This window comes from Fundulus heteroclitus, unplaced genomic scaffold (genome assembly GCF_011125445.2).
Source record: "Fundulus heteroclitus isolate FHET01 unplaced genomic scaffold, MU-UCD_Fhet_4.1 scaffold_219, whole genome shotgun sequence".
NCBI classification, from domain to species: Eukaryota; Metazoa; Chordata; class Actinopteri; order Cyprinodontiformes; family Fundulidae; genus Fundulus; species Fundulus heteroclitus.
In genome coordinates, this window is record NW_023396631.1 from 55,643 (window position 1) to 69,566 (window position 13,924).

At 41.6% G+C, this 13,924-nt stretch overlaps 2 protein-coding genes across 2 annotated transcripts; both read right to left on the minus strand.

Moving 5' to 3' along the window:
- Positions 1–146: 146 nt before the first annotated feature.
- Positions 147–8,332, minus strand: emc9 (ER membrane protein complex subunit 9). The gene is made up of 6 exons (XM_036129799.1): positions 8,052–8,332; positions 7,740–7,942; positions 2,907–2,983; positions 2,745–2,814; positions 2,535–2,629; positions 147–677 (listed from the first exon to the last, which is right to left on the minus strand). Exons 2-6 carry the CDS (start codon positions 7,932–7,934, stop codon positions 497–499), a joined length of 618 nt encoding a protein of 205 aa, XP_035985692.1. The 5' UTR covers positions 7,935–7,942; positions 8,052–8,332; the 3' UTR covers positions 147–496.
- Positions 8,333–11,649: 3,317 nt separating this feature from the next.
- On the minus strand, positions 11,650–12,972 carry LOC118559087 (DNA-directed RNA polymerase II subunit RPB1-like). The gene is made up of 3 exons (XM_036129791.1): positions 12,850–12,972; positions 12,704–12,750; positions 11,650–12,557 (listed from the first exon to the last, which is right to left on the minus strand). Exons 1-3 carry the CDS (start codon positions 12,864–12,866, stop codon positions 11,737–11,739), a joined length of 885 nt encoding a protein of 294 aa, XP_035985684.1. The 5' UTR covers positions 12,867–12,972; the 3' UTR covers positions 11,650–11,736.
- Positions 12,973–13,924: the final 952 nt, after the last annotated feature.

A 13,924-nucleotide genomic window follows, 5' to 3' on the forward strand; every position in this document is an offset into this window, starting at 1 on the left:
TATATATATATATATATATATATATATATATATATATATATACACACACACACATACTTATGAACATTTAATGTACCAATATACTGAACCACAGAAGGAGAGGATAGTGATAATAATTATAATAAAAGGACATCTTGCTCAGGGTGTTACTTTGTATGTTAAATACTTTAATGAAACAATTATGACCAAACCAGGTGACTTAAAAAGGTATATTTTAGGAAAAGCTACCAGCATCACCATCATTCTGATGACGGTGAACATTTTGCTGCACAGGAAGAAATGAGGCGGGTGACGGTGGTTAGAAATGATCTTACGGTGGATTTGTAGTTAAAAGTTGTCCGTTTCTGTGGGGGAGAGATCTACCAAGGTGTAAATATGTCATTTTATGCATGTCTGTTCTGTTGGGAAACAATAAATCTTTTCCCTGGACTCTGTCGGCTGAGTGTTTGTGTCGGACGGTGAGTGAGTTCGGGTTTTCGGGTCGGCGCTCTCGGGCTCAGATGCTGCCGTTGGCCGGCGAGGACAGCTCCGCTATCTTGGCGTTGAGCGTCTGATTGGTCCAGTCCTTCGTGATGTCATCCAGGTGGCCGTCGAAGTCCACCAAGAGGCCGTGGTCGCCCGACTCCAGCAGCTGGCTGGCTATGTCCCGCGTCTCCTCCCACTGCCGCAGCATGATCCTGGACAGGAAGGGACAGCAGTCAGCGCCGAGTCGGCAAAAATCGACAGGAAGCTGTCACAGATTAATACTTGATCAATTCACATTCTGCTGGCTTCAGATTAGTTTCTGTGGTTGAAATCGAATCGTTTCTTCTGGATTTAGGACTTTTGCTGTTGCTGGCTCAGTTTAAAATCCTAAAGTTAGCGCTTTACTGACTGAAGTCCATCCGTGTTTTACGTGACAAACCAACACAAAGTGGTGCAGAGTTATGAAGAGGCAAAGTGGGGCAGATATATGCTGCAGATACAGCTGCAGGTCTTCTGGGGTTCGTTTCCAGCAGCATCTCCTGTCTTAACAAAACAGCCCAAAGTCTGTCAGACCAGACGAGAGCGTCTGAAAGTCTTAATTTGAAAGATTCTGCAGGTTTTCTGCCAGGATTGATCTGGATTTAACTCCATCCTCTCACCAGCTTCCTAGTTGCTGCAGAAGAACAAAGTCCCCACAGCATGATGCAGCCACCATCTTGTTTCACCATGAGGACGATGAGCTGTTTTAGGTTTCCCACCTTCCATGTATGGCAGACTGCAAAAAAAAATAAATCATCTAATCCGATCATCATCTGCGCCGAGGTGCCGACCCAATGGAACCTGACTCTAACGAGCTCAACCAAACGATTTGGCCACCCTCCACAATCTGGCTCCCTCCTACCTTTCTGGTCTCCTTCCTGCACCCTTAGATCCTCCTCTTCTGTTCACTTCACTCTTCCTACTTCCCTCCTCAGCACCAGGAGCAGGAGCAGAACTTTCTCCCCCTCTGCACCGTTTCAAACCTAAACTCTTCTGTTCAACAGTGCATACTCTCTGATTTCTGGATCACTAACTTTTAATGTTTGTTATTTTATCTTTATTGTTCTGTACAATGTCCTTTAGTGCTCTGAAAGGCACTTTTTTTAAATAAAATGTATTATTATTATTATTTAATAATAATAATAATAATAATAATAATAATAATAATTATTATTATTATTATTATTAATAATAATAAATAATAGTAAAAATAATAATACATAATAATAAATAATGATGATAATAAATAATGATGATAATAAATAATAATGATATTAAATAATAATGATATTAAATAATAATAATAATAATAACAATTATTATTATTATTATTATTATTATTATTATTATTATTATTATTATTATTATTATTATTATTATTATTATTATTATTATATGTATGTATGTATGACTGGAGATCAGCATAGCTAAGATCCCTGACCTCATAAATTGCTCCTTTCTGCCCCCTGCTGGCCACTGCAGCTCTATGCAAACAATCATTTCCATCCCTTTCACTAGTTTGCATGGTGATTAAATTACATTTAAATCAATTCTCTCCTCACTCTGCCACTAAGTCCATTTCCCAGTTATCCTACAAACTCAACACAGCTTCCAGGAGACTCAAATCTCTATAAAATATCTACATGTATTTCTTTTTTATGTCATTTCAGCTTCTGTGCGTTCCTCTAGACGTGATTTAAAGGAATCTGCATCCAGGGTTTGACTGATAATGAAAGAACAGAGTCTAGAGAAAGCAGGCTGAAGAAAAAAGCCTTTCCAGAAAAAGAACAAAGACCCTCCTGAACCATAATATTTCATCTCTGGTCTCATAAGACGCTTTTTCCCCCCATTAGAGACGTTTTCAGTGAACCTGACTCCTGATAAATGATCAGCATCCGTTCAAACTCTGGTCAGTTACTTCCCCAAGTTTAAAAATAGGTTATTTAAAGCTAAACTGACCCGTTTTATCGTCTATAGAGAGCGACTCCTGCAGTAGGTTACATACTGACGGCTTCAGATCCGGCTCTTACGTGTGTTTGTCTTTCAGAACCCACTTGGAGTCTTTGCGCTCGTACATGACGATCGGAGGAACCCGGTCGTCTGGCGCCATCTTACTGCCGTCGAGCTGCGAGGAGAAAGCGAAAAACAAACCCGTTTCCTGCATGCAGGCTCATTCTGCCATCTGGACTCGTTCTTTCTCATCTCTCCACTAAAAGCTGCGTGGTTTCTGTCGTTCCTACCATCAGCAGGACGGCGTTTTCAAACTGCTCGGCGATCTTGTCGGCTATCTTCAGAGCGCAGGGCGTCGGGCTGCGAGCAAACGCCAAAACAGGCAAACATTGAAGCTGGAATCAGCCACAGGAAGCCGATCAGGAGACTTTCCTCCCGGGGGGGAAACTCACCTGCAGTCGGACGCGCAGGCGTTGGCTTGGTAATATCCAACTATCCTCTGCTGAGTCTGAGAGCACCAAACATCCACCTGGTGAGCAGAGAAACCGCTGGGTTAGTCACTTTTAACGAGGAGTCCCCCTGCTGGGAGCACGCTTCATCTGCAGGACAGAGACTCGTCTCTCTAGGAAGAAGATGTGCTAAACTGGTCCTTTCATTTAGTCTCAGGAGGAGGAACCTGAAGGCATCAGAGTGTTAAACCTCATTTATTGAAGGAATGGAGAATGCTCAGTTTAGATTTTCAGAAACAACACCTAGAATCCCACCATAAGGAGTTATAATCTTACCAGACAACTCATTACGTTACATCTTAGTTACCAGCGTCTTTGCGGCCACTAGTAGAAATGATTTAGGTGGCAGGTCCTGCTGGACAACAACATCTGTGAAGCGCGTCAGTAGAAATACGCATCAGGCGCTCAGAAAGGTCCTGGTGGACGTCTGAAGTCCAAACATGAACAGTCCACACCGTGCGATCCTCCTCCAAACTCTCCAGCGGGCTTTGCTTCATAGTTATGCTCTGGTGCTTCGCCGCCTTTTTCCTTCCACTCAACTTTCCTGTAATTCTGTCAGCTGTGACATCATGTTTTGGTATTTAAAAACGTTTTTTTTTTTTTAAATGAGAAAAAACTCCAGTTTCACGTGCAGCAGAATTTGGTGGTTTCATTCCTTCTGGTTGGTTTTTCCTAAACCAGAAACCCTGAATGCCCAGCCAGGCTTCAGGCCAGACGACGGAGCTCCTTACAGGACGGATCGGACTGAAAAGAGGAATTTAAAAAGCAGGAATATGAGAGCAGGACAGAGTCCCAAGCTTGACAACAACGCATCTCGGGATGCTGCGTGTCTTATAGGTCCTCTGCAGGATTTATAATCTCTTCCAGGTCCAGTCATCCCTACCTGGCATCACCCCCTTACTTCAACAGTCACACCTGTTCTCATGAAGTGCTTTGACACACTGCTGGTCCAGCACATCTAACTCCCACCAGTCTGACGGCTGGGCGAACACATCCACCGAGGTGACATCGACATGATGAGTCCAATCCTGTGCAGCCTCCACACCCACGACTGCAGCCTGACCCCGTCATCATCGCTGATCTGGCTGACGGCACCACCGTGGTCAGACTAATCTCACAGGGAGACGAGGTCTAGAGAAAGGAGGTTTAGAAGCTAGCGTCCTGACACTGAACACCAGAAAAACAAAAATCGTCCCGGGCTTCAGGGGAAACGGTGAGTGTGTGGAGAGAGAGAGAGAGAGAGACCACACGTTCAGGTTCTTGGCAGTTCAGACGACGTCTCCTGGACAGAAAACGTCTCTGCTGTCCTAAAGAGGGCTCAGCAGCACCGTCTTCACTTCAATTCAATTCAATTCAATTTTATTTATATAGCGCCAAATCATGAAACATGTCATCTCGAGGCACTTTCCAAAGTCAAGTTCAATCATATTATACAGATTGGGTCAGATTATACAGATTGGTCAAAAATGTCCTATATAAGGAAACCAGTTGATTGCATCAAAGTCCCAACAAGCAGCATTCACTCCTGGGGAACCGTAGAGCCACAGGGAGAGTCGTCTGCATTGTACATGGCTTTGCTGCAATCCCTCATACTGAGCAAGCATGAAGCGACAGTGGGAAGAAAAACCACCCATTAACGGGAAGGAAAACCTCCGGCAGAACCGGGCTCAGTATGAACGGTCATCTGCCTCGACCGACTGGGGTTACAGAAAACAGAACAGAGACACAACAAGACAGACAAACAAGCACAGAAGCACACATTGATCTAGTAATCTGTTCTACATTAGATGGTAGTAGCGGGTGAGCCGTCTTCTCTGGATGATGTCACAGTTAACAGAACGCCAGACCAGGTGTACCTACTATGAAGAAAAAGAGAGAGAGCAAAAAGTTAAAAGCTGAAATGACGACAGTCATTTCAATGTAATACAATGCAAAACTGGAGAACAGTAGAAATCAGTAGAGAGAGAAAATTAGACCCTGATGTCCTCCAGCACCCTAGGCCTATCACAGCACAACTATAGAGATAGCTCAGGGTATGAGCCACTCTAACTATAAGCTTTGTCAAAAAGGAAAGTTTTAACATTAGTCTTAAAAATAGACAGGGTGTCTGCCTCACGGACCAAAACTTCCTGAGAGTCCTCGGGACAAACCCCCTGGACAGGAAGCTGCTGCCGGCCTTCTGTCTCCATGGTACAGGAGCAGCAGCGAGGCTTTAGAGGACGATCAAAGCAGCTCAGAGGATCGCTGTCTGCCTCCTCTCCTCCCTGAAGGGCGTCTACACAACATGGTGCTTCAGCAGAGCTCACATCTTCATCCAGAATGGCTCACGCTCCGGTTCTCAGCTGTTAGAGCTGTTGCCCTCTAGGAGGCGCTACAGAAACATGCGAGCTCAGACAAAGGCTCCATCTGAACACCCTTATGGAGCCAGGAATCTTTAGCCAGAGCAGAAGTGCATCAGCAGTCGCCATGATGAGTGTCTGAATAGAGCAGTCAGTAAGGAAGGAGGTAGGAAAAGGAGCCTGCATGCTTCCTCCCACAGCTAGTTTAGCTTAGGAACCCCGCCATGTCCCTTACTGGTGCCAAGAAGCCTTAAGATGTCCCACAATCCTTTGTGTGACATGACGTATCAGCACAGCCCCCCTCATGGAAATCAACAAAAATGTCCGGAGAAAGAGAGCGAACACTTTGTAGTTTATTTTTGGAAGTCTGTAGGTCCAGATCTGACTACAATCATCTGTGTTTGTTTCCGTAGCGTAACGACGTCGGAGTTAAAGGTTCTCATAAAATCGGCACAGCAGTCCGAAGTTCCTTTCCTTCCTACGATAGAGTTCTTACTGTTGACTAGGGCTGGATAATTAATCGCATTTACAATATAATCGCAATTTTAAAAACGCAATTTCCAAATCACAGAGGTTGTAACAATAGATCAGACGCATCCTTTAAGTGTCAGTAAAATGTTTATGTGGGTCTTCCTCCACATGGAGTAGCAGCAGTGAGATAATCTAATTTTATTATTTGTTTTAGAGTTTATATAATCATACTTTTTTACCAGAAACTTTCAGGGAATCTCACCACAGCATTAACTTCTGGTCAGTTTAATACATAGACTTGTTTGTTGGTTTTACTTTATGTTCAACAAGGATTGATGTCCAACTCAGTTAAAACCTGTTCTCTTGAATAATAATATTCTGCTTAATACAAACAGTTACATGTCTTGTTTTAAATCGTCCTTGTTAACAAACATCTTCGTCTACAGGCCATTGTTGTTGCTTGTGGTTAATGCAGAGAAAAGTCTAAATTTAATCACAATTATGGTTGAAATAAATCGCAATTTGGATTTTTGGCAAAAATCGTACAGCCCTACTGTTGACGCCATGAAAGGTGAAGGAGGAGCAGCCAGAAGCTATTATTACATTCAGATGGAGCAAATCAGACTGAAAAATTTTTCTTTCTGAGAGCCATCGCCATCCTGAACGTCCCCATCCATCAGCATAATGTCCAACATGCGATATAGACTCTGTTTTCACTGGGAAAACATACTTTTACACATATTCTCCGCATTTTAACTGCAAATAGCAGCTTTTGCACTACTTTGTACACAAGATGTCTCCACACAGAAAACGAGGAGCTCTCCAATTTCATTATGCACAATATAATGAGAATAAAGGGCGGTCTATTCTATATTGTGGAACTAAATAAACTCTATAATTAGGTACGTGACCATCAGCAGGTGGCGCTGTAGCGAGTGTTGACCACTGCTAGTGAAGCAGCACATCATGGTCGGTGGTATTCAGACTTGTTAAATCACTAACTCGCTCATTTTGAGATGCAGTGTAGTGCTCAGTATTCAGTGACATAGACGGCATCTTCCTGTTCAACCTCGTCTTCAAAGTTCTGTTGTCCGATTACTACAAGCGTTTTTATCGATCTTCGAAGTTTTACCTCAACTTTGGCTACTCAAATCTTATCAAAGGTCAGCAACTTCCTCTTTAATAGTATATACTCCTTTAAGACCATATATTTTAGTTTATTTATGGGAAGTCTGAGCATGATTTGACAATTCACACATGGCTTCCTTGCTTCAGCAAAATGTATATTTTTCGTTGGTTTGCATACATCACCGTGAACTCGATCACGTGACATGATTCAGAGTCTCTGATTGGCCAACTGCTTTGTTTACAAACAATGAGAATGCACTAGGGTTATTCAATGAAATTTCAAGTCTATTGAGCCAGATTTTATAAATATAATTAATTATTAATACTGTGGAAATGGAATTTAATCTCTAATATTGTATATTTAGCATATTCCACTATGTCGGTAGATGGTGATGAGTAATTAAAAACGATGATTAGTTAGTTAAGAATTTTGTTTTTTACTTTTTATTTGGAATTCAGAAAGTAAATTATACAACTTATAAGTGCTGAAAATCTCAATAGGCTATGATAATTAATTCTGAAGTTATAAGCAATAACTGGTAAAAAGTCGTTGAAGGTGGTCACAAGTGTTCCTATAGTTTTAGTCTGTGATTTCAAATTTTGATAACTTCATTAATCTTAGAACAATAATCTTAGTATCATTTTAAAGATCTTGGGTCCCTTATTCTTAAAATGTAAGTCTTAGTCATTTTAAGTAATGTTGATTTTTTTTGTCACATGCCTACTATGATGTTATTCTAATTTACTAAAATGCACATGTGCATAAAAACACCATAAAGGATGCAGTTTACCTTTACTTTAAAGGGGGGACCATATTCACAGGAGACCAGCTGCTCACCTGTGTGAGGGCCAGCTGCGTGATGGGAGCCAGAGGCAGGTGAGAGTGGAGCAGCGGCACGCAGTCGGTCACGCAAACAGCGCCCCCTGCCGAGCTGGAAGAGAGCAGCAGCCCGTTGACGCTGCAGCGGGGGAAGAGGCAGGAGTGCAGGTACATCTTCACATAAGCCAGGCAGGAGAGCTCCACCTCACCCATGGTTACCGCTGCGGAGGAGCAGGGGTAAAAAAAATAAATAAAACAGGTTGAAACACCCGAGGAGGACAACAGTGACACAAACACAGGACCTCCCTGATGATGCAGCGCCATATTTACCCGAAACAGACCCAGAAACGTCCCGGTTTGGCTGCTTGACAGCCGCAGGATTGTCCAGTAACGTCCGGTGGTTAGCATACAAGCTAATCCGGGCCGCTGAATTAGTCTCTACCTCCGGGTTAGTTCATCCAGAACTCTGAGAAACAGCGCCAACACGCACAAATCTTCTTAAATGGATCAAAACAAACACGAATTACTTTCTGAATCCGACCGAGCCCTGTTGTTTTTTAGCCAAGAGTGTCACGAATGAATGGCGTCGGAACAGCAGTTATTGGCCCCTCCCACAGGAATCATTTGTATCATCCTGATTGGCTAACAGCTCAGATTCTGTAATTTGATTGGTGCAAAAAAATTGCCTCGCTGTTCTTGTCTTTAGTGGAATGTTTACAAATCACATCTGAGTGCGCCCCCTAATGGTGAGGAGGACACTTGAAAATTCATATTTTCACCAAAACGAACAATTACAAATATAATTGTGATTATAAATAATTACACCACGGGAAGTTAAAATCTTACAAGACAACTCTTTCACAACAACTTGAAATGTTACTTTTTGAAATCCAATTACAGAAGTGAACTCACTTGATAGAGATGCAGGGAAGCCAAAACTGTACAAGAGGATTATTTTAAAGTAAAAATTAGTTTTAATTACTCAACAGTACAAAAGGGTTCTATAGGAAGACCACCCAGTGACTAAGCAACTACTGTTCAATTTGGTCTAAAGTGTAAAGTTAGATAAAACCCAAATTATGTTTGGTTTGAGTTCTGGTATTCAGATGCACCAAGTCGCAGGTAGCTCTATTTAACCCTCACCATACAATCCCCTTAGCACAGAATAATTGCATTTAGAACAAGTTAGATGTCCCAACATTGTGTGGTTTAAGTCAGTCTGTAGTAAATTATAAGAATAATAAAAGGGATAAAAGAGTCACATTAGCCTTCTGCCAATGTTTAACCCAAATTGCTGTAAATGGAGCTCAACACTTACATCTTGGATTCCAAAAATTAGTAATTTCACTCAATTAGTTAAAACACAGTATTAGCTAGACCAGATGCAGAGGTAAAGAAAATGTAACAATTGCATAAACAAACTGAGTAATTGATCCTTTTTAGCAGGTTTTATTAGGAACTTGATAAAGCGTATTCCAGAATATTAACATAAAGTCCACTGATTCTGCTTTAATCCATGGTAGTGCTTCTGGGACAGACTTTGCTGGTTGATGGCACTATGAGGCTTCTGGAAACATTTAAAAAAAAGTCACTAATTTACTGCAGGACATTAAAGCTGGAGAGACACTACGCTATTTTACTAGATGTTACCTCCGATTCCCAGTTGGAAAAAGCCTACAGCTAATTTTTCATGTTTTAACAGGCTTAGTATCATGATACTTTTGATTTTGTGGATGGAAAACACTAGAGTATGCTGGATTATCGCTGTTGGCTTAGTTTTTACAGTAAGCATCAACGCCTTCTGGAGTGACGGTTTACCTGCTTCCACATGAACACTGTACAGGTGATGTTTGAAGCCCTGTAAACCTGGTGAAAGTGCACATGAGGGTTCAAGTGTGCAGGTGTCCAAAACAAGACAATTAGGACACTACCGATTATGTCATCAACTTGCCCCTCTGAGTCATAACTGACACCGAAAATGGGACTCATTGCTTTTGCCATCGTTTAGAAGGGGAATAAACTGCTGGAACAGAAATTTGACAGGATTGGGGAAAGCATATAGTTAAATATATAGCAAAAATATATATATAACTAGACGATGTGTTGTGTGCTTTTCATTAATGCTAGCACCTTGATGTGACATTTGTTACAGAAAAGCAAATAAAGAGATATTTTGCATAACTATGTCTTTATTGTATTTTTTAAGTTCAACAGCTGCTGCAAGGTTAAAAAAGACAGAGGAAGCATAACTGGTTGCTCACTTGTTCATAAATACAATTTCAGACAAAACAAAGTCAATGAATAGACCTGCAAAACATGACTTTGTGCTTTCAGACATTTAAAAGTGCAAATATCAAAACAATTCAAAGCACATAGAATAAAGTTAAACCAGCTGCTACTGTTTGAGGAAATTTGTCTTAAGTAAAAATAACTATTGGTCGCGTTAAACTGTTAACTGAAATAGTTTGTAGTTCAACTATTTTTTTTTTTTTAATCATTTGCTTTTAGTTTCCATTTTGCTTACATTTTTCTACATTCCATTTAAACTATTTTTGCTTGCTTTTATTTTTCTATGTTTAAATCATGTAAAAGCACTTTGCATTGCCTTATTTTAAGAAAACGCCTTTTATTTTTTTCTTAGGTCTTTTTAGATAAAATATTTCCACCTCATAGCTCAAAACATCACATGCATCAATGATTTCAGTGCAGCCCGCGTCAATGCTGACTTCAAAGTGTGGATCGAGGGCGCTAAACCACTCTGAAGAATAGGAACACACACCACACACTCACACCGTCAAGGGGAACAAGGGTGGAAATGAGACAGGGCCTAAAATGTCCAAGTCCCTGATGGTGGACAGTGTCCAGTTTCTGTATATAAACCACGGCGCAGGGGGACAGTGCACAGTTTCCTGTTCTAGAAAGGACTTATACAAAGCCCAAAAAGTCTCCTTAATGTGATGTAAATCAAAGACAATTTGCAGTCAGATCAGGCCAAAACCATGTAACCTTCTTTACCGTTGATTGCTTCTCCATCCATATAAAGTGTTGCATCCTAGTGGAGTGACTGCAGAAGGTACAAAGGCTGCAGACAGTTTTAGAAAACTTAAAACCAATTTTAACCTCCATCCAATGATCCCATATTTACACAAACCACAGTTCCCAGCCTGAGGTCTTAATGCAGGTTCTCAACTGGGTTCACGGCCTTCCTCCCACAGTCTGAGAACATCTTAGAGTTAGCAGGCAGTAGTTGGCGGGATCTTTTCTAAATTTTTCCTACAGGTAACTGATGCTTCCTGCCAAAATTTGGCCTCTTCAGAAAAATCCTTCCAGAGGTAATTTAAAACAAAAATGTAAAAAACATTCTGCAGTTGTGAAACACAAAAGTCCTTTTATAGATAAAAACCTATAACCTAGTTAAGCATCCTAGGGGAAGATTAATGTTAACCCTCCAATTATATAGTTTGTCACAAACATTGCTGTCAGAATGGTGGCATAGTGGTTAGAGCAGAACAACTGCATTCTGGAACGGCTGCAAGAACATCGTTTTAACCCTATAGACTGCTACTATGGGCCCCTGAGCAAGACTCAACTCCAGATTGCTGCCCGGGTGCTGCAAGATGCCCTCCGCTCCCTAAGGGTGATGAGTTCAATGCAGATCAATTTCACTGGAACGTATGACTGCAATGACAAGATTTCTTCCAAACAGGTTTTATGGCCCAATTCAATGTAAATCCCTTTTCCCTCCATACCATTTTTACCCATATGAAGATCTGTGGTAATTTATTAGCATCAATCTGTACTTCAATTAAAGGGTAGCTTTAGCAACCCCTTTAAACTTTTTTCCGAAATATTAGGGATTGAAGTAAAGCTAGCTAAACCAGTCTTACCACCAAAAAAAAGAAAAAAAAAAAAAAAAAGGCACCCCAAAACAATTCAGCTCACAGCAGGTTTTAATTGACAACCTAATAAAGCACACGGCAAAATGTTCACATTTGCTCCACTCATACCATTCTGTTTAGTAGTGGCGCCTCTGGAACAGACGGGGTCGGTTGATGGCAATATAAGGTTTCTGTGGCAGGTTCATCTTCCCTTTGCGCTTCCCAAAGTAGCGTTTACGTTGGGGACTTTTAGTTGAATAGGTGTTCTGTTGGGGATACCAGGGGCCCTGGGGAGCGTAGCCGGGGTGCTGCTTTGGCACGCTGGGCCCCCGGGGGGCGTAGCCAGGGTGCTGCTTCGGCACACTGGGCCCCCGGGGGGCGTAGCCAGGGTGCTGCTTCGGCACACTGGGCCCCCGGGGGGCGTAGCCAGGGTGCTGCTTCGGCACGCTGGGCCCCCGGGGGGCGTAGGCTGGGTAATGTTTACCCGGTCTGACCACCTTGGGTTCTTTGGCTGGACCATAATGTTGTGACGCCTCGGTTGTGTAGCTACGATATTGGAATACAGTTGGCACCTGCTGCAGGTAGCCATGATGATGCTCCCAATACCCTTTGGGGTCCTGGGGCACAGAGAGACCCTGGGGCGGGAAGCCACCGAGCTGCTGAGGAGGATGCTGGGGAACCATGGGGTCCTTGGGTAGGAAGTCACTGTGCTGATGGATACACTGGGGAACAAATGGGCCCAAGTTACCTTGATACTGTAGTTTATGTTGCATCAGTTCAGGACTCTGGGGTGGGTAGCCATGATGCTGGTAAGATACTTTGGGCCTGTAGGGCAGATATCCAGAGTCCACTGGACCCCCATTTGGGAAGTCAGGCTCAACTGGAAACCAAGGCTCCTCTAAAACTGGCCGATAAACAGGGAGTGTTTCTCCATATTTATTGACAAAGCTATAATCACCTGTTCAGAAAAAAAGATTTGTCACCACAAGACCAGAATTTCATTTAGTTAATTATAATTTCCTTATCTTTATAGTTCTTAAATGCCACATAACAGAATGGGCAAGCAAAACCATGAATTCATGAAAACTTAATAGTCAAGGTTACCATTTACTCTGTGTCCTCCAGCAGCAAGCATGGACAGCAGAAGCAGCCTGAAAGAAACATCCAAGTTTGTATAAATACCACCGATACAAGGACAACTTTCCTACTCTTACATAAACTATTTTAAAGAAAACAACATAGAAACTTACCCCAAAAAAACATCCATCACTTGAGCCAAAAGAATCAGCTAATTCAGCACTCCCCCCCCCCAAAAAAAAACATTGGCATTGACTGATGCGACACATGTGGTCTTTGAGAGCTCTGTCCCTGAAGTTGCTGTCAAATGGTCACAGGTGTGACTGGCTCAAAACAGGTGTGGCGGATTATCCCACAGGGCTGATGGTGTTCACCAACCAGGGTGCAGGACACTAAAACTGGGGACACACGGCATGATTTATTTTGCTAGCTTTTACACCCCTGATTCCCAGTGGTTAAACAGCCTGCAACCAATTTTTTACATTTTAACAGGCTTAATGTCACAAAGTATTGCTGCTAATTCATTGTTGTGGCATACTGTATCAGACCAGAGTAAAACATGTTTCATATACAGGTTCATATTTTTGGTAAAACTGACACCAAGGTGATTATTCCCATTTTAATGAGTAAACGACCAAAATTGCAGCTTGTGTAGACGATTTGGTCATTTGTAGCTTTAAAAGAATATGATGGCCCTCTTATACTGTTAAACAAATTCATCCCTCTGATTTTGTCACATCCCACAGATACGCATGTATATAGTCACATATATACAGTCACATGTTCAACAAATTAGAGTATGGGTTCATTGAGGCTCATTTGTCAGATTAAAAGTACATTTTGAACATAACAACCTTCAACAGAATAATAAACATACTTTACATTAATCCAAAATTTCTGTATTTAAAATTTACTTTTTTTAATTGGTTTGATGCAATATTCTGATCCTAAACGTCGCGTTTTCATTATATGCAAGGAATAAATCATTGTTAAAAGAAACGAGGGCTTTAAAACATGAGAGTGTGAGTAATTAATCTATATAATGTGTTTACCTTAGTTATTCAGGTTACTGAGACAAATTCAATTTTTGATAATATTCAAATTTATTGAACATGACTGTATATGCATATCATTGTCCAAACCCTTTAGTTGAGGGCTTTCTTAGCAGCACTTTCTGCTTTCAGTAATGCCAGGATGTCCTGGAAGACAACAACCAACAGTAACAGCGCTGATGTTTTAATAGCTCCA